At 39.4% G+C, this 24,508-nt stretch overlaps 1 protein-coding gene across 4 annotated transcripts in view; it reads left to right on the top strand.

The window, feature by feature from the left end:
• Positions 1 to 519: 519 nt before the first annotated feature.
• Positions 520 to 24,508, top strand: part of LOC132825122 (bromodomain-containing protein 8-like) — a 57,842-nt gene continuing 33,853 nt past the window's right edge. Inside the window, exons 1-11 of one of the 4 annotated variants that reach the window (XM_060840119.1) lie at positions 527 to 554; positions 5,527 to 5,581; positions 6,338 to 6,434; positions 9,418 to 9,487; positions 10,076 to 10,125; positions 10,228 to 10,350; positions 12,323 to 12,403; positions 12,566 to 12,630; positions 16,046 to 16,179; positions 19,000 to 19,206; positions 19,399 to 19,534. In XM_060840119.1, coding sequence (XP_060696102.1) covers positions 5,554 to 5,581; positions 6,338 to 6,434; positions 9,418 to 9,487; positions 10,076 to 10,125; positions 10,228 to 10,350; positions 12,323 to 12,403; positions 12,566 to 12,630; positions 16,046 to 16,179; positions 19,000 to 19,206; positions 19,399 to 19,534 — 991 coding nt within the window. In that variant the 5' untranslated portion in view covers positions 527 to 554; positions 5,527 to 5,553. Of the gene's footprint in view, positions 555 to 5,526; positions 5,582 to 6,304; positions 6,435 to 9,417; positions 9,488 to 10,075; positions 10,126 to 10,227; positions 10,351 to 12,322; positions 12,404 to 12,565; positions 12,631 to 16,045; positions 16,180 to 18,999; positions 19,207 to 19,398; positions 19,535 to 24,508 lie in introns of those variants that run through there. The other 3 variants (XM_060840120.1, XM_060840117.1, XM_060840118.1) reach the window with 3 other exon arrangements.

Here is a 24,508-nt window from a genome sequence, read left to right on the forward strand (position 1 = left end):
ACCTGGTGTTGTGTGATTTTTAACTCTGATCTCCAGCATCTGCACTGCCCTACTTCCGCCTTGTGTTGGTGGAGTCTGGGGGAGAGGAAGGACATTGCCTGCTTTCTGCTCTCCAGCAACAAAAACTGAACTGAGGAAGGGTCACTTGACCCGAAAACGTTAACTCTGATTTCCTCTTCACAAATGCTGCCAGTACCTGCTGAGCTTTAGCAATTATTCCCGTTTATGACTCGCAACCTCCGCAGCTCTGTAGGTGTTCATCCATTGTCGCTGTCCCAGAGTCCGGGGCCGTTGCCTGGTGACGGAGCAGCCAATAGGTGCGCCGCGCGTCACATCGGCAGCCCTGACCTTTCACCTGTATGTATTTTAATTCAGTAAAGGAGGAGAAAACGCGGCTATCGTCCTGCAATCCGTCATTAATAATAACGTTAATGCTCGGCGATTGAATTTTATAAAAATTTGTGGGACGGCGATGGTTTAATCGCTACGAGCGGACGGGGGGGTTAGAGGTCATAGCGCGGTGGTTGATGGGATGATGGCGGCCGGTACTGGCAGTGAGTAACCTGGAGATCGGGAGGGAATGGCGGAGGCGTGAGACGTGAAAAAGAGGGAATGGTGGGAGGGGGTTGAGTTGTGGGGTGGGGAGTGTGAGGGAATAGAGCGGGGAAAAGTGGGGGGAAATAGTGGGGAATGGGATCAGGGAGAAGAAGGAATAGGGACGGATGTGAGGGTGAGAAACGAATGGGGACGGGAATTGGTACAATGACAGAGAGGTGTGGCTCAGTGGGGACAGGAGGTGATGGATGGGCAGCTTTCAGCTGAGGAGTCGGGGCATGAAAGAGCTGTGAATGTGGGCAGTACGGAGCAGTCTTGAATGCCTGGCTTGTCCTGCCTTCTCCAATATTAAATACCCAGTCTCCTTAACCGTTCATAATACTAACAAGAAATGCTGAGATAATTTGGTAGATAGATCTGAAACATTAGCTGTCGGTGCACCTGGCAGCATCTATGCAAAGAGTTTTAGTTTGCCTTAGATTTAGTGGAGAAACAATTAGTAAAAGTTAATCATAAAGCTGCTTTTCCTGTTTCATAATACTTAGTGTTGCTCTGTGACTGGAATACACTAAGTCTGGGACTAGCTGTGATTTTGTTTTGTTGTATCGTCATAGTCTGACCAGACCATAGGGGCTGTTCTCTCATCGAGAGTGAAGCAACTGGTGGTGGTTTAACCTGAGGGCCACCAGACCTCAGTCGAGGGAAGAAGTTGAGAAGGAGTGTCCCTCATGGTAACCTAAAACCAGTGATAGGAATTGAACCCCTGCTGTTGGCATCAGAGTGCTCTGCTCTGTAAGCCAACAAGGCGAAAGTGAGGACTACAGATGATGGAAATGAGATTCAAGAGTGTGGTGCTGGAAAAGCACACCAGGTCAGGCAGCATCTGAAGAGCAATAGAATTGATGTTTCGGGCAAAAGTCCTTCATCGGGAATGGGACTGTGAGCTGAGGGGGTGGAGAGTGGGTGAGACTGGGGGGGGGGGGAAGGTAGCTAAGAGTGCAATAGGTAGCTGGAGGTGGGTTGATGGTGATATGTCAGGGAGGAGTGTGGAATGGATAGGTGGGAAAGAAGATGGACAGGTCATGAGGGTGGTGCTGAATTGGCAGGTTGGAACTGGGATAAAGTGGGATTGAGGGGAACTGAGGAAACTGGTGAAACACAAGGAAACAGACAGCCACCTGTGAACAGCTGCACTAATGCCTAAGGAAATAGGTACTACATAAATATCTTAAATGCAAACCTCCCCTTAGCACCCCACTACCTAAAAGAAGAGCAGAGGAAAACAGCTGCAGAATGTTTAGGGAAATGATTAATGATGCCCACATCAGACTTTGTAAATGTAACTGGGAAATTTTGCGACAAAAAACTTTACTCACTAATGAAACAGACACTGTACAACAAGTCATAGAGATTAGTCATGTCAACGGAAAATGAAAAGCTAGACCTGCAAAAACAAACTAGATAAACTTGCACAAAATAAAAACACAGACAACACAGAAGCATTGATAAAAAAACTTAGCTGACCGACCCTTAACAGACACTGAAAAAGCTGTCTTAGTAAGAACATTAAATTACAGCCGGGATGCGGACAAGAAAGATTTCTTAGCAGCATTAGAAACAACACTGAAAGATAACCAACTCACAGAAGAAACCCAGCAAACCATCAGACAGACAGTCAAACCAACATTAAGGAGGAAAAAGAAAGGAAACACACTCAATACACAAGAAGGGAAAGTGCTAGAAAGACTGAAAAATAATTCTTATCCTACCTGCAGACAAAGGACACTTGACAGTCATTTTATTTCAGAGAGTATATTGAGAAAGTGTTTGCACCACTTGCAGATACCAACACTTACCACCATGTGATACCCCAAAACTAGAGAACCGAATCACAGCCCTACTCAAAAAAAACTTCAGAAATCTGGAGAAATAAATAAGACCGACATCCAAAAAAATGAAACCAGCTGGATTCAACACACCACACTTACCCAAAATTTACAAACCAGGAGCCCCCTCAGACCCGTAGTCTCGTTACTTGGAACACCAACTTACAGATTGACCAAGAAGCTACACCAAAGACTAAAATACTTAGTAGAAGACTCACGCCACTCTGTCCATTCCACACAAGAATTCCTGAAGACCATCAAAGACACCAAGATAGAAGAGGATGAAGTAATGGTCTCCTTTGACGTAACAGCCCTGTTCACATCTGTCAGCATCGACCTGGCCAAGGAAATACTGATTACATTATTAAAAGAAACAAAGACACATACACCAAACACCACCAGCAAGGTGTCCTTCATCAGCAAGGACAATGTCGTCAAGCTAGTGGACCTATGCCTTACCACCCACTTAACCTTAAACAATAAAACCTACAGACAAACCAACAGAACGCCCAAGGGATCTCTGATATTGGGGTTCTTAGTAGAGGCCGTAATGGAGAGACTTAAACAGCTCTGCCAACCATCCAACCCAAATTTTGGATCCGCTTTGTGGATGACATCTTTGTCATCACCAAATGAAATGAATTAGAGGAAACCTTCAATACCATCACCCATACTGGCATAAAATTCACTAAAGCAGAGGAAAACAACATTCCAAGATGTCACAATAGACCGAACAGCCAATGGGGAACTTCGAACTAACGTCTACGGGAAAACAACACATATAGACCAAATGTTGAGCAATCATCCCAACATCCACAAACGAAGCTGCGTTGGGAATGTTATTTCAATAAGCTACCACAGGCTGCAGCACAAAGGAACTACGAAGAGCAGAGAAAAATCACCTATACAGTGTATTCAAAAAGAATGTGTACCCAATGATCATAGTCCGGCGATTTCTCAGCAACAAACCTAAACAAGCAGACAAAACAAGTCCAGAAACCCTAGCCACGCTCCCCTGCATCAAAGACATCTCAGAAATGACTGCCAGACTACTCAGAACCCTTGGCATCATGGTAGCCCACAAACCCACCAACACACTAAAACAGCAGCTAATGAACTTGAAAGACCCTATACAGACAACAAGCAAAACTAATGTCATTTACATAATACCTTGCAAGAACTGTAACAAACACTACATTGGACAACCAGACAGAACACTAGCCACCAAGATACATGAACATTCAACTAGCCACAAAAAGACATGACCCTCTCTCACTAGTATCCTTGCATATGGATGAGGAATGATACCACTTCGACCGGGACAACACATCCATCCTAGGACAAGCCGAACAGAGACACACACAAGAATTTCTAGAAGCATGGTATTCCAACCAGAACTCTATCAACAAACACATTGACTTGGATGCCATTTACTACCCCCTGAGAAAAAGAACAGGAAATGACATCGCCAACCCAAGGAAACCTAAACATGTAACTGGAAAGCGGGCCATGCCACCAGTGCTTCATCTGGAGGCTCACTGATGATGTTACCTAGTATGGTGACGAAATGTCTGAAAATGAACCTTCCAGCTTAGCGAGCAAACCTACATCCATAAAACTATTGTGCAATCACGCCTGTGTTTGGATTGTGTTGCAGCCCTAAATGTCTGTATTCAGTCATTGCACATAGTAATTGATCTCAGGCTAGGTTTCCAGTCACGTGCAAAGTAAAGCTCCCATGAATTGTGGTCAAACGTTATTCAGTGTAGAAACAAAGTGAATAAATAACATGCAGGGCATAAATAATAAAAGATGAAAGGGTGACAAATAGAATGAATGGGAATAGAATAATGGGAAATGTGCAAGCCTTTTGATGAGCGTACAGCAGGATGAGGGTAGCTGGATAAAAGGATCACTGAATATTCTTGTTTAAATCTTGCATTTCTCTTCAAGGGCAGTATTATCACAATAAAGAAGTAGACTGTAGACAAATGGATGAAAAGTTTAAGGGGGATACACATGGAAAGTATTTTAACAGAGGGTGGTAGGTGCCTGGAACACGTTACCAGCAGTGGTAGTAGAGGCAGGCGGTAGATTCATTTAAGGTGCATCTGGATAAATGCACGAGTAGGTGGGAAGAAGAGAGGGCAGAGAGAAATGAGGGCTGCCCGGTAAGTCAGTTTTTCCCACTTGAAAAGAAACTTAGCCCAAGAGTCGGGCCTCCATTTTGAACAAAGTGGCAAGGAGACAGAGTGGAGCTGGATGAACTGTGGATCATCCAGGAGGCTGAGGGAGAAATTGAGAGAATTTACAAGGAGGTGGTCATTCCTCAGACACAGGATAAGGATAGCTGGGTGCACTTGCCACAGATGTGGTTGACAGAGACATGTGTTGTGTCTCTCACCTACCACGTTCTCCAGGAGGAACGTGCAACTGTCCTATCAGCTAATCTGAAAGCCCACACAGGACTAAACAAGGAAGAGAAGAAAAGAAAAAACAAATGAGAAAACCTGAAAACGTACTGAGTTTACAGACCCTTCCATAAAGTTAGAGGTGGTGGGTCGGAGGGAGGCCCTCCGGTGTAGGGTCTCCGGTTTTAGATCTCACCCACTTAAAAACTTCCCAGCAGCCCTTGTTTCTCTGCCTTCTGTCAGCCATCCAGTTCTGAATCCACACAGCCAAATCTCCCTGTATCCCATACCTCCTGACTTTATGAATGAGCCTACCATGGGGAGCCTTATCAAATACCTTGGTGACATTTGATTGGTACAGAAGTCCCGTAGATATTCTCTGAAGCATTCTGCGAGTAGGCATCCGGTCTCCTCAATGTAGAGGAGACTGCCGCAGGAGCAACGGATACAGTAAGTGACGTGTGGAAGTGCAGGTGAAGCTTTGATGGATGTGGAAGGCTTCTTTGAGGCTTTGGACAGATGTGAGGGGGAGATGTGGGTACAGGTTTTGCAGGGGAGTGTGGGCTGTTAGGGGACGTGGACCTGACCAGGTAGTCGCTGAGGGAATAGTCTTTATAAAAAGCAGATAGGGGTATGGAGGAAGATATATCTCTGATGGTGGGGTCCATTTGTAGGTGGTGAAAATTCCAGCAGATGATGTGATGTACACGGAGGTTGGTGGAGTGAAAGGTGAGGACCAGGGGTGTTCTTTCCTTGCTGTGGTTGGAGGGGTGGGGTTCAAGGGCGGAGGTGCAGGTGCAGTTGTAGTGAGCAATTATTTGTTAGCTCTGCAGTTATTCTTCATTTGTAAATATAAATTTGGTGTTGATTACTTTTTTCCTTAGGTTACCTGTTGTACATGTTATGTTTCTTTTGAAAGCCTGATGAAGAATTAACTGAAAATGATTGCGCTCCCAATGTTTTTCACTCACCCAGCACCATAGAATGATTACCCACAAAAAGGGCAGTTTCATCATTTAAACGCTCGCTCTTTACAAGAACAACTTCCCTTATCCCGTTCCCTAATCTTTCTCCAATAGCTCTGATGTGCATAGTTCAGCTGATAACATTTCCACGTACTTTGAGAGAGACTTGTGATTATGCATTGTGTGATTGTAACTCAAAATGTTCAATGGGAAATGAAGCGCTCTTGAAATGCAGTCACTTGTTGCGTTGTACAGAGCAAACGCTAACAGCAATGTGACAATTACCTAGTTTGTATTGTGGCTATATTCTGCACTCAATGGGACTTCTGTTTCATTACTGAGTTAGTTTGCATTTGCAAGTGAACTGCTTTATTTAAACCTAACTATTCAAATCATCATGCAAATTATTAGAATAATTGTGATTCTATAATGTGTTTAGCAATTTTACGATTTGGGAAACATTGATTTTCTTTACCTCTCCTGACAGTCAATAACTTTGGGCTGTCTTCCTCTCTCCAAGAGCACAAATTGCTGAGTACTGGCCCGACTGAACCATGGTCAATCCGCGAGAAGCTTTGTTTAGCGTCTTCAGTGATGCGGAGTGGAGACCAAAACTGGTAGGTGCAAATACTAAAAACAGCCAGAAACAGCTGATAATGGTGTTGGTTTTGCTTAACTGCTTCACATCGCAAACTGATGGAAAGCCTAACCTAAAAATGCAACTAAGATTTTGTCTTGAAGATTTGTTAAGGGATTTAGAAGGAAGTTAAACATTAAATGTTGCAGTCAGAGCTAAGATGTATTGAGTTTTTAAACTTGGTATTTGTATAATAATCAATGAGTTACTGATTGCAATCAGTTACCGACTGACAATTTTGCATTTATATGACATCATTTATATCATTTTAATTGAGTGGGTGCTTTATTTATACTCTGAGATTATCTTCTCGAGGAGCAATAAACATGTTGAAAAGGAAATTAAGTCCAGAAAGCTTGGTTAAATTGGCAAAAGGCACAAGAAGTTTTAAGAACTATTATAGTCACTCCTTTATTACCCTTTTTTTTGTATTATAAAGTTAAAAAATTATGTTGACATTTTTTTCTAATGTTTGTTAGAAACAGACAAAATATTTGGAGACAAAATGCCAATTGGAAAGGGGATGATAACTAATGAGTGGGTTTGAAAAATCAGAGAATGTACCTAACTACCATTTTATACCAGTATTGTGTAAAATTATTAATAGATACGTTGAAGCAGACTGCAGGGCATTGTCTTAGTGAACAGCTTTGAAGATGAGGTAGAAAGTTAGTACACAGTATTTCGTGATTGCCTCTGTTTGAGTCAGTCCCAGTCGGATTAGATGAAAGATATCTCTGTCTGCTTATTTTAAGGTTCTTAAATAGAATAGGTTTAAGAAGTTTCAGGCTAGCTTGTAATGAGAGTGGCCCACTAAATTGGTAAATTTCAGGAAACCAAAATGATCTGTTGTGTCATAGTTGAGTATAATAAGGTAGAAAGTGTATGTAAAGAGGCAGTTGGAGCATATGGCCACATAAAATAGAAGCAGAAGGAAACCATTCAGCTCCTTGAGTCTGCTCCACTTTTCAAGAAGATCATGACTGATCTTTTTGTGTTTTGAATTCCGTCTGTGGGCGGCACGGTGGCACAGTGGTTAGCACTGCTGCCTCACAGCGCCTGTAGACCCGGGTTCAATTCCCGACTCAGGCGACTGACTGTGTGGAGTTTGCACGTTCTCCCCGTGTCTGCGTGGGTTTCCTCTGGGTGCTCCGGTTTCCTCCCACAGTCCAAAGATGTGCGGGTCAGGTGAATTGGCCATGCTAAATTGCCCGTAGTGTTAGGTAAGGGGTAAATGTAAGGGTATGGGTGGGTTGCGCTTCGGCGGGTCGGTGTGGACTTGTTGGGCCGAAGGGCCTGTTTCCACACTGTAAGTCTAATCTAATTTCCAGATCTTGCACATTTCAATCAAGTAAACACTCATTCCTAAATTCCAGTGGCCTATTCAATCTGTCATCACAAGACCACCCATTCCTTCAAGGTATCAATCTAATACGCCTCCTTCGAACTGCCCCCAATTCATTTACATCCTTCCTTAAACAAGGAATACTGAATGCAGTATTTGGGATATGGTCTCACAAATGCCCAGTAGAACTTTTATGTTTAGTTCCCCTCACCAGAAAGGACAGTATCTCGTTCACCTTCTTGATTGTATTGCACTGGCATCTTAATGTTTTGTGACTTGTGCACCAGAATACCAGCATCCCTCTGTCACTCAGAATTCTGCAGTAGTTCTTTATATCTGCTTTTTTTTACTTTTCTTGACAAAGTGAACAGCTTTACATTTTCCCACATTGTACTCCATCTGTCAGAATTTTTGCCCACTCATTTAACCTAACCAAATCTGTCTGCAACTTCCTTCTCAAGTTTTATGGATGCTGAACGATGCCATCAGTCCATTATACCTGCACCACCTCTTCAAATGAGCATTACCTACTGCCAATTTTCTGCTTTATCTCCATAACCTTGCATGTTATGTTAATCTGAATAATAATCTAAAATAATATTGAATCTTCCAGTTAGTGCATTTCATGTCCTATTTGCTGTATGAAATTTCTTTTTCTCACATCATATTTGCTTCTTTTGTAGATCAGTTTCAGTCTGTGCCCGCTGGTTCTTGATCCTTGTACAAACAGAAACAGTTTCTCCCGAACTACCCTTTCCAACCACTTGTATCTTTGAAAAGCTGTATCGGATCACCTCTTGGCTTTCTTTCCAATGGAAACAGTCCCAGGTTTTTCAGTCTATCATCATAACTGATCTTTCTCAACCCTGAAAGCATTCTTCGAAATTGCTTCTTCATTCTATCCATTTCATTCGTCTAGTGTGGTGTCTAGAACTATACACAATATGTCCTTGTGCCGCCTTCGCCACATACTTTCCTGCCTATAAAGTAAAACAAAGAACCAAAAATGCTGGAATTCTGAAACAAAAATAGAAAGCACTGGAGAAACTCAGCAGATCTGGCAGCATCTGTAGAAAGAAAGCAGAGTTAACGTTTCACATCTACTAACCCCTTCTCAGAACTGGATCTGAAATGTTAACTCTGCTTTCTCTCCACAAATGCTGCCAAACTGGCTTCCTTTCCTGTCTAACTTTATTTTGTCTGTGAATTTAGCTATTATACCTTTGCTCCATTTATCTAAGTCATTGAAGTAAATTATAAGAAGTTAAAGGCCCAGCACTGACTCCTCCATTTGTCGCATTCTGTCACTTAGACAAAGACCCATTTATGCAGACTCTGTTTTCTGCCAGGTAACCAATCTTTTATCCATGCTAATTCTTTCATCCTCTGCAGGAGACACTTTTATATCTCACAAGTGCCACAATAACAACAAAGCAATGCTACATTTTTTGGAATCTGTTCAAAAACTGATTGGGTCTTGAACACTTCTACTTGGAGCATCAAAATTTTTTTAAAAATTGCGTGACTTAATTTCAAATGCTGACAGATGGTTTTTTTTAAAGCATGCTGCAGATTATTAATGAGGCCCCAACAATTACTTGTCTGTCAACCCTTGCAGGGTATCGGTTAGCAGAGCAATCAAACCCTTTGCAGAACCTGGACGTGCACCAGATTGGTTTTCACAAAAGGTAAGAGCTCAGTTTCTGCAGCTTAATAAAAGAAGAAATCTGTCAAAAATTTCAATATTTGGCAATGTCTATGTACTGTAGTTTCTTCTCTTGTGTACCTCAATGTTGCAAATGAATTCCATGTCGATTGGCTAATTCTTTGTCAAGTTTGTATTCCCATTTCCTGACTGACATTTTAAAATCCATATTGCCAAATATGACAAATCACTTCTTAAAGTTATAAAATCAAGTAATTTTAAATCTTCCAAGCCCTGTCTGCCCTTCCAACCACTCCCCATAACGTCTCAGGCTAAAATAGATCATCACCTTCGAGAGGACAGTGAGGGATGGGCAATAAATATTGGCTGCATCAGTGATACCCACATCACATGGACAAATAAAAGAAATGGCTTTGAAATTAGAATCGTCTTTGGTATTATTTGCTGTCAGCTTTCCCATTCATCTCTAACATCACCCATCCCTACTTCTTTCCTATCTGTCACTGAGACACTCATCTACTGCTATAATTGATGTATGACATCTAGATTTCATTGTGTACATTTCTGCTTATGACATAAACTTTTGCTTGCTTATATTCTTTTCATATAGCATTGTGCATCCCAATATTCAGAGCTGTTGGAGACAACAGAGACTCCCAAGTAAGTGTTAAATCCAAATCTGTCTGTACTTCACTAAACAAAACCTGATCATTTTAAATATGATGATTCTTTATCATGATGACCCCACCAATCCCCTTCCAGACGGAAGCGTGGTGAGAAAGGAGAAGTTGTGGAAACTGTGGAGGACGTAATTGTTCGTAAGCTCACAGCTGAACGAATTGATGAGTTGAAGAAACTTATTAAGGAGACTCAGGAGAAATACAGGTTAGGACTGTACAAATTTTATTTATTATTAATAATGTAAACAGTTACTATAAAAATAGCTGGGAGGGGTGAAGTTGTTTTGTTTTTGCCATCTTTAATCAAGGGTCCACCAATCTAATCAATACAAATGTTAGTACTTTAAAAAGTCAATTTAGTTACTTTTGTCATTTGTGATTAGATTTTCTTTTGGCAGTGCAGAACTTGGGGCAGTGGGACTAGTTTTCTCTCTTTGACTACATATTCCTTTCTTTATAAAAACAGCACTTTTAATTTTAGTTACTTGGTCTTCCTGTCATTTCCCCATGTAAACAGCTGCATGTTGCCCCTTGACTCTTACTTAATGTTTTGCTTCATTGTTTCTGAACTATTTAGACCCTCAGTTTAATTTGAGGAATTCCATGGGCTAGGGTCTCATTTTCTATTTTGCATGGACTATTCATTTAAATACATCTAATCCATGAAATAATTATTCACTTGAACTAAAGTAACAATCATAAACACTTGAATTTGTAAGAGGTTTTGCATTTTAAAACTTCGAAAGAGCTGTTGCAAAGTATTTCAAAAGCCTTCACATTTTAGCACATACTGTATGCACCTCTCTTATGCTATTTTAACCTGTGTAGGTAATTAGCTAATAGTCATGCAGCATAAAAACAGACCCTTCTGTCCAACTCGCCCATGTTGACCAGGTTTCTCAAAAAATGTCCCATTTGCTTGGGTTTGGCCTGTATCCCTCTAAATCTTTCCTATCCATGTACCTGTCCAAATGTCTTTTTAAATGTTATGATTTGGAGATGCCGGCGTTGGACTGGGGTGTATAAAATTAAAATCACACAACACCAGGTTATAGATCACCAGGCTTATTTGGAAGCACTAGCTTTCTTGATGTCTTGATGTCACAAGGAATTAAGAGCTACAGGGAGAATGCGGGTAAGTGGAGTTGAAATGCCCATCAGCCATGATTGAATGGCAGAGTGGACTCGATGGGCCAAATGGCCTTACTTCCACTCCTATGTCTTATGTCTTTCAGAGTGCTGCTCCTTCATCAGCTGGTTGTGGAGTATAAGATCATAAGACACAGAAATTCTACTTGATGAAGGAGCAACACTCCGAAAGCTAGTGCATTTTTTTGGAATATAACCTGGTATTGTGTGATTTTTAAAAACTTTTAAAATGTTGTAACTATATCTGCATCTACCACTTCCTGTGGTAATCTATTCCATATTTCCACCCTCTGCGTGGAAAAAGTTGCTCTTCAGGTCTCTGTTTAATTTTTCCCCTCTCTCCTTAACAATATGCTGCCTACTTTTGAATTTCCCAATCCTTCGGGAAAGCTTTTGCTATTCACCGTATCTACACCCCTTGTGAATTTATGAATCTCTATAAGGCCACCCCTCAACCTCTTACACTCCAGTGAAAAATGTCCCAACCTATCCAGTCTTTCCTTATAACTCAAACCCTCTAGTCCCAACAACATCCTGGTCGATCTTTTCTGAACCTTCTCCAACTTAATAATATCCTTCTTACAGGAGGGGAACCAGAAATGCACCCAGTACTCCAAATGTGGTCTTGTACAACCTCCACGTGCTGTCTCAACTCCTAAACTCAATGATCTGAGCAATGATATCAATCGCTTGGGTATATGTCATTTAAATATTTTAAGATAATAGTTTTGTGGTGTCATTGTGTTTGTTGGACCTTTTGTCCAACACTTGACCTTCGGTGCTGCTTATCCTGAAATAGATTGCCTGTTCATCTTAGCATGGATTACATTTCACACCTGAAGTGAGTTGTGTCTGCTGAAGTATTTTCTGGTTGCTTGAGTTCCTGCAGATGAACATTGCAAGCAATGATAAGAGTGGATGACTAATTGCTTTGCAAAGTTATTCTGTGGAAAGTATCAATATGAACCACTAACAAACTTCAAACTTGCAGCAGACTTTTAATTCATATTTAACTTTGGATTCCACAGAAAGGTGAAGAGAGAAGCAGAGCTGATCCAATCTGGTCATGGAGATAGTAAACTTCAGGAAACATGGAGTGATATTGTTGCGTAAGTTTGGGGAAAGGAATTAAATCAGGATCAAGTATTAGCTTTATTATCGTTCAGTCAAACCAAAGTTAAGAGTATTTACATTTTCTGTTTAAAATTCCCATGTGACATGGAGTTGATTTATGAAACTGGGGTTTGAGCATTTTGATTTTCTATTTACAGAAGGAAGAAACAGGAAGAAGAGGAGGCTGAGATGAAAAGGCGCGCAACAGAAAGTGCTTTTCAGGGTATGATCCATTTCTAAATGCAAATTTTCAAAATTTATTGCATAATTAACAAATATAACTCAAGTTTCTCCATATGGAAATATTACAAAACTAGTTTTTTCTATATATTTGACAAATATTTACATTTCCTAGTTTTGACTTTTTCTATCATAAATGCTGATATCTGCATTATAAATAGAAAATATCATTTGTTGCAATTGACTCAGTAGATTCCTAAAATTCTCAAAGATTTTTTTGTCTGTCCTCATTTAGTCATTAACGTTTCCAATGTCTATAACCACCCCCCAAACAAAAAAACGTTATATATATTTAGTCACGTGACTAGTTCTTAAATTATTTTTTACTGCCTTCATTATTGTTTTTGCTTCTATCCAGGCATTTGAATTGCCAACATGGTTTCGTCAAAGGGAAATAACGTTTCATGAATTTATTAGAGTACTTTGTCAAATGGCCTTCTCTTGTTCCTTGTTCAAATATGTACTTAGAATACCAAGATGCCACCAGGCTTGCAAGACCCTAGTTATGAAAAGAGAGTAGAGAAACTACAGCTCTTCTCACGAGAGTGAAGTTTAAGGGGAGAGTATCATCTAATCTCCAAGGTTTTAGTGTACTATTTTGGATGACCTTGTCAGGTAGAACTTAGACCCCAGGATTCTATTTAGGGAGGTGAAAAATAAATCATTGTATTATTTAATGAAGAGATGAGAGTTTTTTTGATTTCTTTGTCAACATTCTACAGCAGATGGTTAACTTACTTCCCTTTCAGTAGTAAATGTGGGAGGATGTATCAAAAGTCGAAGGAGAGACTTTGTCAGAGTAGGTTCTTCACTGCGATGACAGCACATAATGTGCTTATTGAGGGCGTAAAAATAGCGCAAAGTTTCATCATAGAAATGCTTTTTAACCATGACATCTTGGTTGTAGGACATGCAATGCAATATTTAGTTCATTTGTGGAACTCAATGTGGAGTCATAGGTAGATAGGATAGAGAAGAAAGCATTTGGAATGTTTGTCTTCAGTGATCAATGCATTGAGTATAGGTTGTATTGCAGCTGTACAGGACACTGGTTAGGCCACTTTTGGAATACTGCGTTTGGTTCTGATCTCCCTGATATAGGAACAGTGTTGTGAAACTTGAGAGGGTTCAAAAAAGATTTACAAGGCTGTTGCCAGGATTGGAAGATTTGAAATATAGGGAGAGGTTGAATAGATTGGGGCTATTTTCCCTGGAGCATTGGAGGCTGAGTGGTGATCTTACAGAGGTTTATAAAATTAATAGTGACGTGGATAGAGTAAATAGACAAGGTCATTTCCCCAGGTGGGGTAGTCCAAAACTAGAGGGCATTAGTTGAGAGGGGAACAATTTAAAAGGAATCTAAGGGACAATATTTTCACACAGCGGGTGATACGTGTATGGAATGAGCTGCCAGAGCAATTGGTGGAGGTTGGTACAATTACATTTAAAAGGCATCTGGATGAATATATAAGTAGGAAGGTTTCGAGAGATATGAACCAAATGCTGGCAAATGGGACTAGATTAATTTAGGATATCTGGTTGGCATGGATGAGTTGGACCAAAGGTTCTGTTTCTATGCTGTATAGCTCTAAGACTTGCTCATTTAACCTCAAGGAGAAAGTGAGGTCTGCAGATGCTGGAGATCAGAGCTGAAAATGTGTTGCTGGAAAAGCGCAGCAGGTCAGGCAGCATCCAAGGAACAAGAAATTCGACGTTTCGGGCATAAACCCTTCATCAGGAATCTTTTATTCATTTAACCTCAAGCCAGACTTTGAAATTCAGAGCAATTGTTAAAAATAATAGACAAGTTGGTTTATTTGGACAGAAGTCTCTTGTTCTTGGTGTTACTGAGATTTTTGGTGTATAGTGGTAATTTTCATTGATAGCTGAGACAATGGAAGTTTTATTTGAGACTCATTCCAAGTTGTGATCTGTTATGCATTCTACAACTGAGTGTTTATAGGCCATTCAACTCTGCAGGTCACTCCAATATGAATGTAGATCGCAGGATCGATCTTAGGAATAGAATAACAGCCTTGCACCTTGTCAAGCTTTTTGAAAATATTTGTACTGATTCCCAGATTAGAGAGTACAATAAGTGATGAAGGTTCACCCACTGTATGGTACAATTGTCATCTAACACATCTGAATTTATAAATGCTTTCAGAGTTTTACTCTGTATCATTGCTTCTTTATTTTTGAATTGACATTTCATTGTTGTGGAAATGTGATCCTAACTTGCGCTCATTCTGCATATTGGTTTTCATCTCAGACATTGAAACAGATTGTGAAGAGGTGAGAAAGAATAATGTATCTAAATTTGCTGAAGAAATAAAGCCAAATGGGGATGTAAGCTGTGACAAGCTGCAAAGCTACATGAACAATTAAGTGATTGACCAGCAAAATAGCAAATGAAGTATAACACAGGCAATTATGAGGTTATTCACTTGAATAAGAATAGAAAAGCAAAATATTTTTACAGGGCATGAAACTTGTAAATGCTGATGTTCAGAGAAACCTCATTCATAGAAGAAACACAGAAGGTTCGCATGCAACTATGGTATGCAAGCAGGAATGCAAATAAAATGTTGATCTTTACTGCAGGTGGATTGGAGCACAAGAGTAAAGCAAACTTTCTTCAGTTGTACAGGATTGGGTGAGACCACAGCTGGAACACAGTTGAGTTATTATCTCCATGTTTAAGGAAAGTTATGTTGCATTGGAGGTAGCCCTTGAATGTTCATTAATTGATCACTGGGTTGTTTCATAATGAGAGGCTGAAGAAATTGGGTATTTACCAAACTCTGGAGTTTGGAAGAGTGAGGGGTGGTCTCTTTGAATCATAGAAGATTATGAAGGGACTTGACAGGATAGAAACAGAGAGGTTGCTTGTGATTTTAGAATATGAGTCAGGGCACAATCTTGGCATAAAGGGTCAGTCAGTGAGGGTTGAGATGAGAGGAAATATCTATACTCAGGATTGTGAAAGTGGGATGGTTATGGCTTCTTCACCACTGAATACATTCAAGGCTGAAATAGCCAGATTGCTGGTACCTCCAAGAATCAGGCAATATGGGAGTGGACACAGAAGTCGATTTGAAGCCACGCATCAGCCAGGATCATATTAAATGGAGGAACTGTTTTGTAGGATGTGTGGTTTGTTCCTGCTTCCATATTTATGTTTTTATGTTACATTCATTTGTCTTTTTCTCATCAGTGTAATTAACTTCAAGCTATTGGAGAGCAACTTTGAGTTAATGTGGCTGAATAATGTAACTTGGTTGCTATACTTCTGACTGAAAACGATGTATGGTGTACAAATATGAAGATAACTGCAAAATATACAAATGATCTAAATTTAATTTTTAAATTATTTAAACATGCTCTGTTTGTTGTAGCCCGCCAAGCAGCAAAAAATGCACCCAAAAGACTGATGAGCCTGCCGATCCGGTCCCCACTAGAATCAAATTCTCCAGGAATAGACTACTCGACTACAGATACACCACAGGCGAGTGAGGAGAGTCACAATAGTGTATGTATGAAACATTCCTTTGTGGTGTTCATTTTGTCCCTTCTGATCCAGCTCAAATCTATTTTGTCCTTGTGTGACTTTGATTTGCCTAAGAAGAGATTGTAAAAGTCTGAAGAACTGTATTTAATGCAGATGCAACGTGGAATAATCTTCGAAAATCATGTGCAGTCATCTATTCTTGGTGCTCGCATTGTGTTCTTCCCTCACTGATTGTATCAAACATCAAACAATGAAGAAAGATTCACAAGCCCTTAAGCAGAATATCTTAAGGGTTTTAACCCTTAAACTGCTGATTATCCTGCAAGACTTTCTCATAAATGTCTCACATCCCTCAACACATTCCCTGCTCCACTTCCTTATTCACATTCTATAATTGTAAAACAACATATGTGCTGACTCACTGTGAATATTCATGAGGGATCTTGTGATTGAATGGCTCAAATGTTTTGTATCAAGATCTCTCATGGCATTACTGTCAATAACTATGAGGATGCATTAAAGAATGACCAAAGCTGCCTGCTGTCAGCTATCTTTTAACATATTATTAGCATACCTACAATGGATTTGTCGCATTCGTTTGAAGGTTTTGCTGTTTTATAGCTATCATAATTCCTTTATGTTGATGGACTTATTCAGGGCCACATAAGTAAAATTCTATGTTGAATGATGATCCTGTGAAATTGCTTAGGAAATAAAGTTTCCTCAGTCTGTTCATTATATTCTGAAAACTAAATGAGCAACTATTAAACTTTTTAATTTGTGTAAATGTTAATTTATTAAATGTATAACTGTTCCTAACAATAACTGCCCCATCAATGCAGTGTCAATCATTTATAAAGCGATGAATGGTGTCATCAACAGTGCTATCAAAGTGCTCTTGTTTTGCAATTACCTACTTTCTCATGCCTAGTTTGACGTCTACCAAGGCCACTCAGTTCCTGCCCTCATTCCAGCCTTACTTCATCTCAAAGGATGAGGGTAGCAGATATAAGGAAGCTCTATCACCTGCAAGTTCACCTCCAAGCCACTAACCATCCTAACTTGAAACAATATTGCTATTTCTTAAGTGTTGCTCGATCAAAATCCTGGAACAATCCCTAAAGACATTGTGGGTCTACCTTCACTATAGGGACTATAATAATTCAGGAAGGCAGCTCATCAGTACCATCTTAAAGACAACTAGGGATAGGCAAGGAATGTTAGTTCAGCTAATGATACCCACATCCCATGAATGGATATATTAAAAATATCACTTATAAGAAGATTCAACAAGTGTAAAGTTTAAATTATGGATTCTCTTTTTTGTTGTTTGAATATTTTTGTAACTTTGAATTAGCCTTTCTTTTTGCCATTGTGGGATTTCCATTTCTAACTGTGTGTGTAGACCCTTGTCTTGACATTATGTGTGTCTGCCTTGGCACATTTGGCATATACTATAAGACAAGGGGGTACAAGATGAGTGGAAGTTTACTCCAACCAAGCATTGGGAAGACCAGTTCCATGGAGAAAGTGAGGACTGCAGATGCTGGAGATCAGAGTTGAAGAGTGTGGTGCTGGAAAAGCACAGCCAGTCAGGCAGCATCTGAGGAGCAGGAGCGTTGGCATTTCGAGCATGAGCTCTTCATCAGAAATATGAGCTCTTCACCATTCCTGATGAAGTGCTCAGGCTTAAAACATCAACTGTCTAAGACCAACTCCATCCCTGTCTTTGGTCACTATTTAGCCATTCACAATTCTCAAGTTGCATTTAAATTTACAATGAGCCTCTGGTCGAGATGGTGGTGCTGGAAAAGCATAGCAGGTCAGGTACCATTTGAGGAGCATGAGAATCGACATTTTGTGAATAAGCCCTTCATCAGGAATCCTCTGGTCCCAGAATCCACTCTGTCACCAAGATCACTTGTTTTCCGCTCTGTGACCTCTTCTTCTCCTCCCCTGTAGTCATTCATCTGCTGCTGAAACTCTCGTTGTTACTTCTAGACTCACATATTATGGTGCTTTTCTGCTTGGCCTCCCATTTTGTAGCTTTTGTGAACTCACAATCATTCAAACCTCTGTCCATATCCTAACATCAACTAACTCCTGTTCTCCTATCTCACTTGTGTTTGTTAATCTATATTGGGTTCTATTTAAAATTCTCAACTTTCTTTTCAAATGTTCCCATTACCTCAGCCCTCCCTGTCACAAGAATTTCCTCCAATTTTACATTCAACTCAGAAAAGATTTTGAGATAGTGGTGTTTCTCTGAATTCTGGCCTCTTGCTTTGATCCAATTTTAATTGCACCACCATTGGAGCCTGCATAAGCCCTGCCATCATAATTCTTTCCATAACCCTCTCTACCAATGTTCCTTGTAATTTGTTTGCACTGTCCAGACCTCTGAGGTCAATGCATGGAAACCCATGCCATTTGATGTGAATGGGATATCCCAGTGGCTGCATAATATTTCCTTAATACTTGTCTTGATTTTTTTATATGGTTCAGTATCAAATGTTGTTTATAAGTACTCCTCTGAAGCACCTTTGACTGTTTTATGTTTAAATAAATTTGTTTTATGATGTGGGTCAGGCTGTACAATCATAATTCCTGTTCTCCACTCACTCAAGATAAGTTTAAAATATGATTTATTTGCATGCAGAGGTTGAAGAGTTGCATTAATAGAATAACGAAGGTCTAGTTAGTATTTTGATATTCATGAGGATTCTCTTCCTCAATCATCCCTCTTTGATTTGCTCATGTATGAAAGTATCTCTTTATCAGGTTTGTGTGCTTGTTGCTTATTTAAAAGGTGAGTTAAGAATGTACTTTTGCCTTGTACAGCTGGTGTCGATGAACATTGGAAGCACATCAACTATTCCAGTGATCTCAGCCCCTGAGACACCCGTCACCTCCACGAATCTTGAAACTCCAGTGCTGGAGGATTCTCCTCAGAAAAAGTTATTGGGACAGAAAGCCACACCTCCACCCTCTCCACTGCTGTCTGAACTCCTGAAAAAAGGGAGTCTCCTGCCTACAAGTCCAAGGCTTGTAAGTAACCACCAGTTTATTTTTAAGAAATCTAAGTGGTCTGTTAAGCAGAATATCACCAAGATTGTAAAGATGATGGGGTACATTGAATAGTAATGGGTTCAAATACATATACAAGGCATATTGTAAAGATTTGTGGAAGTTGCATTGCTTCAAAGTTAATTGAATTTTTTTCTCCTTTTCCTTTTGTAGGTCAGTGAAGCTGAGCTCCAGGTGAATTCTAGTCATGTTGCTAGTCCGAATGTGCATGTTGAAATGGGAGCAGGTGTATCAACGCTGCATGTTCCCGAGCTACAATCCAATGTACCAGTGTCCCCAGCGCCTACAGGTGACAGTTTTACTGTTTTGAATTCCTATTTTAGCGTCATTTATGGCAAAAACATGACACTTTGGTTGCATCTCCTTTGTGGCAACATATTTCATCTGATTTTGTTTAAACATTGCACATCTATTTGTTGTTCAGTATCCTTATGTTTGTAATTGGAAATAATTTAATATTATCTATTGATACATTCAATGCATGTGGTTTTTGTCAACAGTGAGATTAAAGTTGACTGACATTGGTAGGTAGACTTTTTATATGTAACTTCATAGTAAAGGTGATTGCTTTCCAATAATACTCACGACTTAGCCTAATGTAAGACAATGTACTAACAGAAAAGATTGGAAGTGAACTGTTTTGAAGATTGGAGCATTGAATAAAAATCTGTTGATCTGAATGTAAGATTTATTTTCATACTCTTTCTATCTATTTGCCTCTTCTCCTCCTACCCAAAATCACATCATCTGTTCTTGATCAATATTATTTCAAATGTCTTTCTGGAATGACCAGCAATTTCTTAACCAAGATTTGTTTTTCACTTTTGGTGTCTTTGTCTTTCTGATAATTACAATTGTGCTCATTTTTCAACTCCATTATAACTTTTAGTTCATGTGATGTGTTGTGTCATTACATTGATGCAGGATATGTAGCTTCATGATTTAAGATGAGTTCAAATTCCATCATAGCAAGTTACAAACTTAGATTTAATCTCTATCTGGTAATTTATGTGTCAGCACTAGAAATACTCAGCTGTTCTTGAATGCCCTTTGTCAGGGAGATCTGCTTTGTCCAGTCTGACACTTGTACAGGATAGGTCTAGGTTTTGCTACAGCCTTAATATTTAGACTCAAGTTTAGTTGTTGAGTGTGCTGATCTTACCATTGATATTTCTTTCATGTTGCTGTGAACTTTAGAATATACCACAGGGAACGTGACAACAATTAGAAGTGTTGTGTTCCTTTATTATCAGTGATTTTGTCACATTGAAAAACACAGAAGCAAAGTAAAGAGCTAAAAGTGTATTCTTGGCAAAGCCTTTCAAATGTTTCTTCCCACAAAGATGGCTCCTCCCACCAGTCAACCCAAATGGAATCAGTAGCTTGTCTTACAATGGTCATGAGAACAAAATGACTTTGAGTACCCCTCCAGATCTTGATCTTTTCTGACTTAGATATGTGCTGCCTATCTATTATTGCTGCTCAGAATTCCCTGCCTCAATTTCTGGTATTTGAGTGTTTGATATTTTATATGTTCATGAATGTTATCCATTTGAAACAGTTCTCTGAGTTAGATTTTTCTTGTTTGGTAAAATTTGCTCTTTAGTCCCAGTTCTCTGTTCACTGTCTTCAGGAAGAATGTTCATGAATATTAGTGGTTGGGCAATGTGCACACAACTCCCAGGAATTGATCACAAAACAGTGGGGGAGAGCAGATTGTCAATGTTAGAATTTTCACTTCCTATTCCCCAATCCTAGAATCATTGTAGTTTGTCAGAAAGTAACAAATTAACTTATTCTGTTATTTATCATAAATAGTACTTTATGATGCATTTCTTCACTTTCATTCTATGTTGTTCCAATCTCTGTTATTTCATGTGGTTGATGTATATTTTTCTCTGGTGTGCAATACCATGGATAAGTGATATTAGTAAACAGTCATTGTGAACAGATAAAAATAGATTAGGTCATGCCATTCCATATGGTAATACTGCCGAGAATTTGTCATTTTGTGTTGAACCAAAAGTAGAAATGGATCTGATTCCTTAATTGTTTACAGTAGCACAAGAAGGGGCAGACCCAGTTGCTTTTGTGTATATGGTATTGTTTAGGACAGATCTGGCTGTTATCATTGTTCTGTGTTGTACTTTGTTTTCATTGGAGTCTCTACTACATGCTTCTGTATCAAAAACCTTTAGAAAGTTTGGTTCTCGGGGCATCAATGTCATTTAACTAATGAAGAACTTGTGTGTTGAAAATGGTTGCTGTTGCCTGTCTGCATTAGCTTTGTATGTTTCTTTGTGCACTTTGTGTTAGGAGCCCCTACTCTGTCCAGGCTTTTGGAGGCCGGCCTCTCGCACTTCACGCCACCTTTCGTTCCTTTCTCTACTATCAGCAGTGAGGCATCACCTCCAGTTAAACCTTTGCAAAATCTAGCTGACCAGGTGTGTTCAGCCGGCACCACAGCAATGACGCAGGAGAGCAGCAGGACAGGTCTGTCACAAGGCAGTCTAACCTATCGCTGCCAGATCTCAGAAAACATGCAGTAACCTAATACCCTATTCCTTTTAAAGATTGTCCCAAACTTCTAGATTTGGATCTTAAAGAAAAAGAGATGGGCAAACTGTGGAGTTTCAAACTAACGTTTGACAAATATAGACAAATATCTTTTGGTTTGTTAGCACCACATGAAACTCTGTTAGAATGAACAACCAGTGACACCATTCATTGTGCTCTGCAATGAATATCTCACAAACATTCAAGGCTGAGTGGAACATTCATTTTGTCCTTGTCTTCTTTTGACTTTTAACCATTATTTACCTGTGGTACTTTTGAATGAAAAAGCTTTGGTACCATGTTTATCTAAAGCTTTACATCCTCGTTCTAAATTTAAATATCTGATAAATTTCAAAAAACAAAGCACCTTTGCACAATGAAATTATCCTATTTAGGGCAATAATTTGAGATACATACTATAAATAGGAAGTTGTGTGTTCAAGTTTTACTTTAGGGATTCATTGTGGTTTGATGCGAAATAATGGAACCGTGACTCTGATTTCCAGGAGAGGTGGATTTGAGTGAGTTATATTGTCAGAAAAAGAAGCCAAAGAGGCTGAATGCTTTCCCAGAAAGAGTGAAGTTGAAGGGAGAGTTATTCCTTCCCTACGGTCAATGATTTATTATAGCTAATTGTAGAATTTCATTATATGAGGAGAGAAACTTTATATAAAGAATCAAAGATGAGGAAAATGGGATAGGATATATTGTAGAAAGAAGAAAATTTTCATGGTCTGTATTATTGAAGGCTCATTTATGGTAGTTGGGCATATGCAATATACAGTTGAAAGTGAGGAGTGCAGATGCTGGAGAGTTGTATACAGTAATACAGGAGCTGTATTATCAATCCAGAGTAAAACTACACACATTAACACAGTTATCTATTCCACAAACGTCACATTCTTCAGCACATTGTCGAATGCCGACATCCTAGTCATGTTGGCTCAACACCACTTACTTCAATTTCAAATCCTTTGCAGTAAACAAAGCAATACAGCACAAGAATGTAATGGTGCAGGTGGAGTCTATTACACTGTGCAGTAAAGAAATTTGACACTTTTAATGAAAATATCAAGATATCGCTCTATAAGAAACGTTAGTTCGCCAATGTTGCTTTGGATGTGGTGCTATCCTTTGGACTAAATAACATGTTAAAGAAAATTGTGGATTAAAACACGGCTGTATGGCTTCAATTTGCTTGTGGAGCTGGAGAGCAGTCTTGGGTCTAAGATTTTCTTCATGAAACTGGTCATGACTTGATCCATAGTTATTCATCAAATTGTGACGGATTTTATGTGGTTGAGTTCTATAACTTCTGTCATTTTGAGTAGGGGGTGTTTGGAGATCTTGAGGCATGCAAAGGATTGTGATTCCCAATGAATAGTTTCATTAGTTCCTTGTGAATTTTCCAATGGACAACCTCCTTTTTGATAATGATAGAAAATTTTAAATTTCTTGAAAATGTAATTTGTAAGTGGGAGTACAGTATTATTGTTAACAAGTTTCAGTTACGTAATATCCATTCATGTTATGAGTCTTTTTATTGGGAATCTAATAACAGAAATGTATGTTTGTAAGAATTGTTGAAACAGCAGAGAAATCAGTACACTCATATATCTTCTGACGTTGTTAGCCAATAATTCATATCATAGACCCTTTGGTCCAACCAGTCCATTGCTGAACATAATCCCAAACTAAACCAGTGCCACCTGCCTATTCCCAGCCCATATCCTTCCAAACCTTTCCTTCTCATGTATCTATCCAAATGTCTTTTAATCATTGTAATTGTACCCAGATCCACTACTTCCTCAGGAAGTTCATTCCACATGCTAACCACCCTCTCAGTAAAGAAAATAATTGCCCCTCATGACTTTTCAAATCTCTTTCTTCTCACCTTAAAAATGCGCCCCCGGTCTTGAAATACGCTATCCTAAGAAAATGACAGCTACCATTAACTATATCTATACTTGTCATTATTTTATAAATTTCTATCAGGTTGCCTCTTCCAGACATTGGGATTTTTGAAGGCGTAAGCACAGTTAGAAAGAGCCACAGAAGGGCAAATAGAATTCTCTATTTTAAATGTCATGGAGTTGAAGAAGGAAAGTAAAGAAGTGGATGCTGAATTTATGCAAGTCACTAACAAGTTCATAATGAGAATTAGAGCCTTGTTTGTGGATCTGGTGCTTGAAAATTGTCATGAGCCCACATCAGAGATATGAGAGAGGGTGAGGCCTTTGACAAGTGGGTTACTGAGACGAGAGCAGCGAGACACCTGTGGTGATTCTGATTGGTGGTAGAGAAGTGATGAGATTTATGTGACAGACAGGGGTTGGTGTAAGGAGAAGGTGTAAGAGATCTCTGACGGGTAGGTGGTAGAATTTGATTAAGTCACAGAATCTTTAAGAAGTCGTACTTTTTTCCAATGGGTTTTTCATAACAGTGATCAAGCCTCAAAGGTCAGTTGGGCCTGTCCATTATTAAACAAAAATCTGTGAGGATTTAAAGGTACCACACAGCCATTAGCAGTTGGTTGGAGCTCTATGTCAGTCATTGCTGTCTTAGAGTTCACAACTTCAGAATTTTGGTCGGTAATCCCACTTTGAAGCCTTAGTTTCATTGAATTGGGGTATGATAATTCTACATACCCTCAAACTTGAGATTTTTGAAAAAATAAGTGAAATATACAAAATGCTGTATGTAGGTA

Source organism: Hemiscyllium ocellatum, chromosome 20 (genome assembly GCF_020745735.1).
Source record: "Hemiscyllium ocellatum isolate sHemOce1 chromosome 20, sHemOce1.pat.X.cur, whole genome shotgun sequence".
NCBI classification, from domain to species: domain Eukaryota; kingdom Metazoa; phylum Chordata; class Chondrichthyes; order Orectolobiformes; family Hemiscylliidae; genus Hemiscyllium; species Hemiscyllium ocellatum.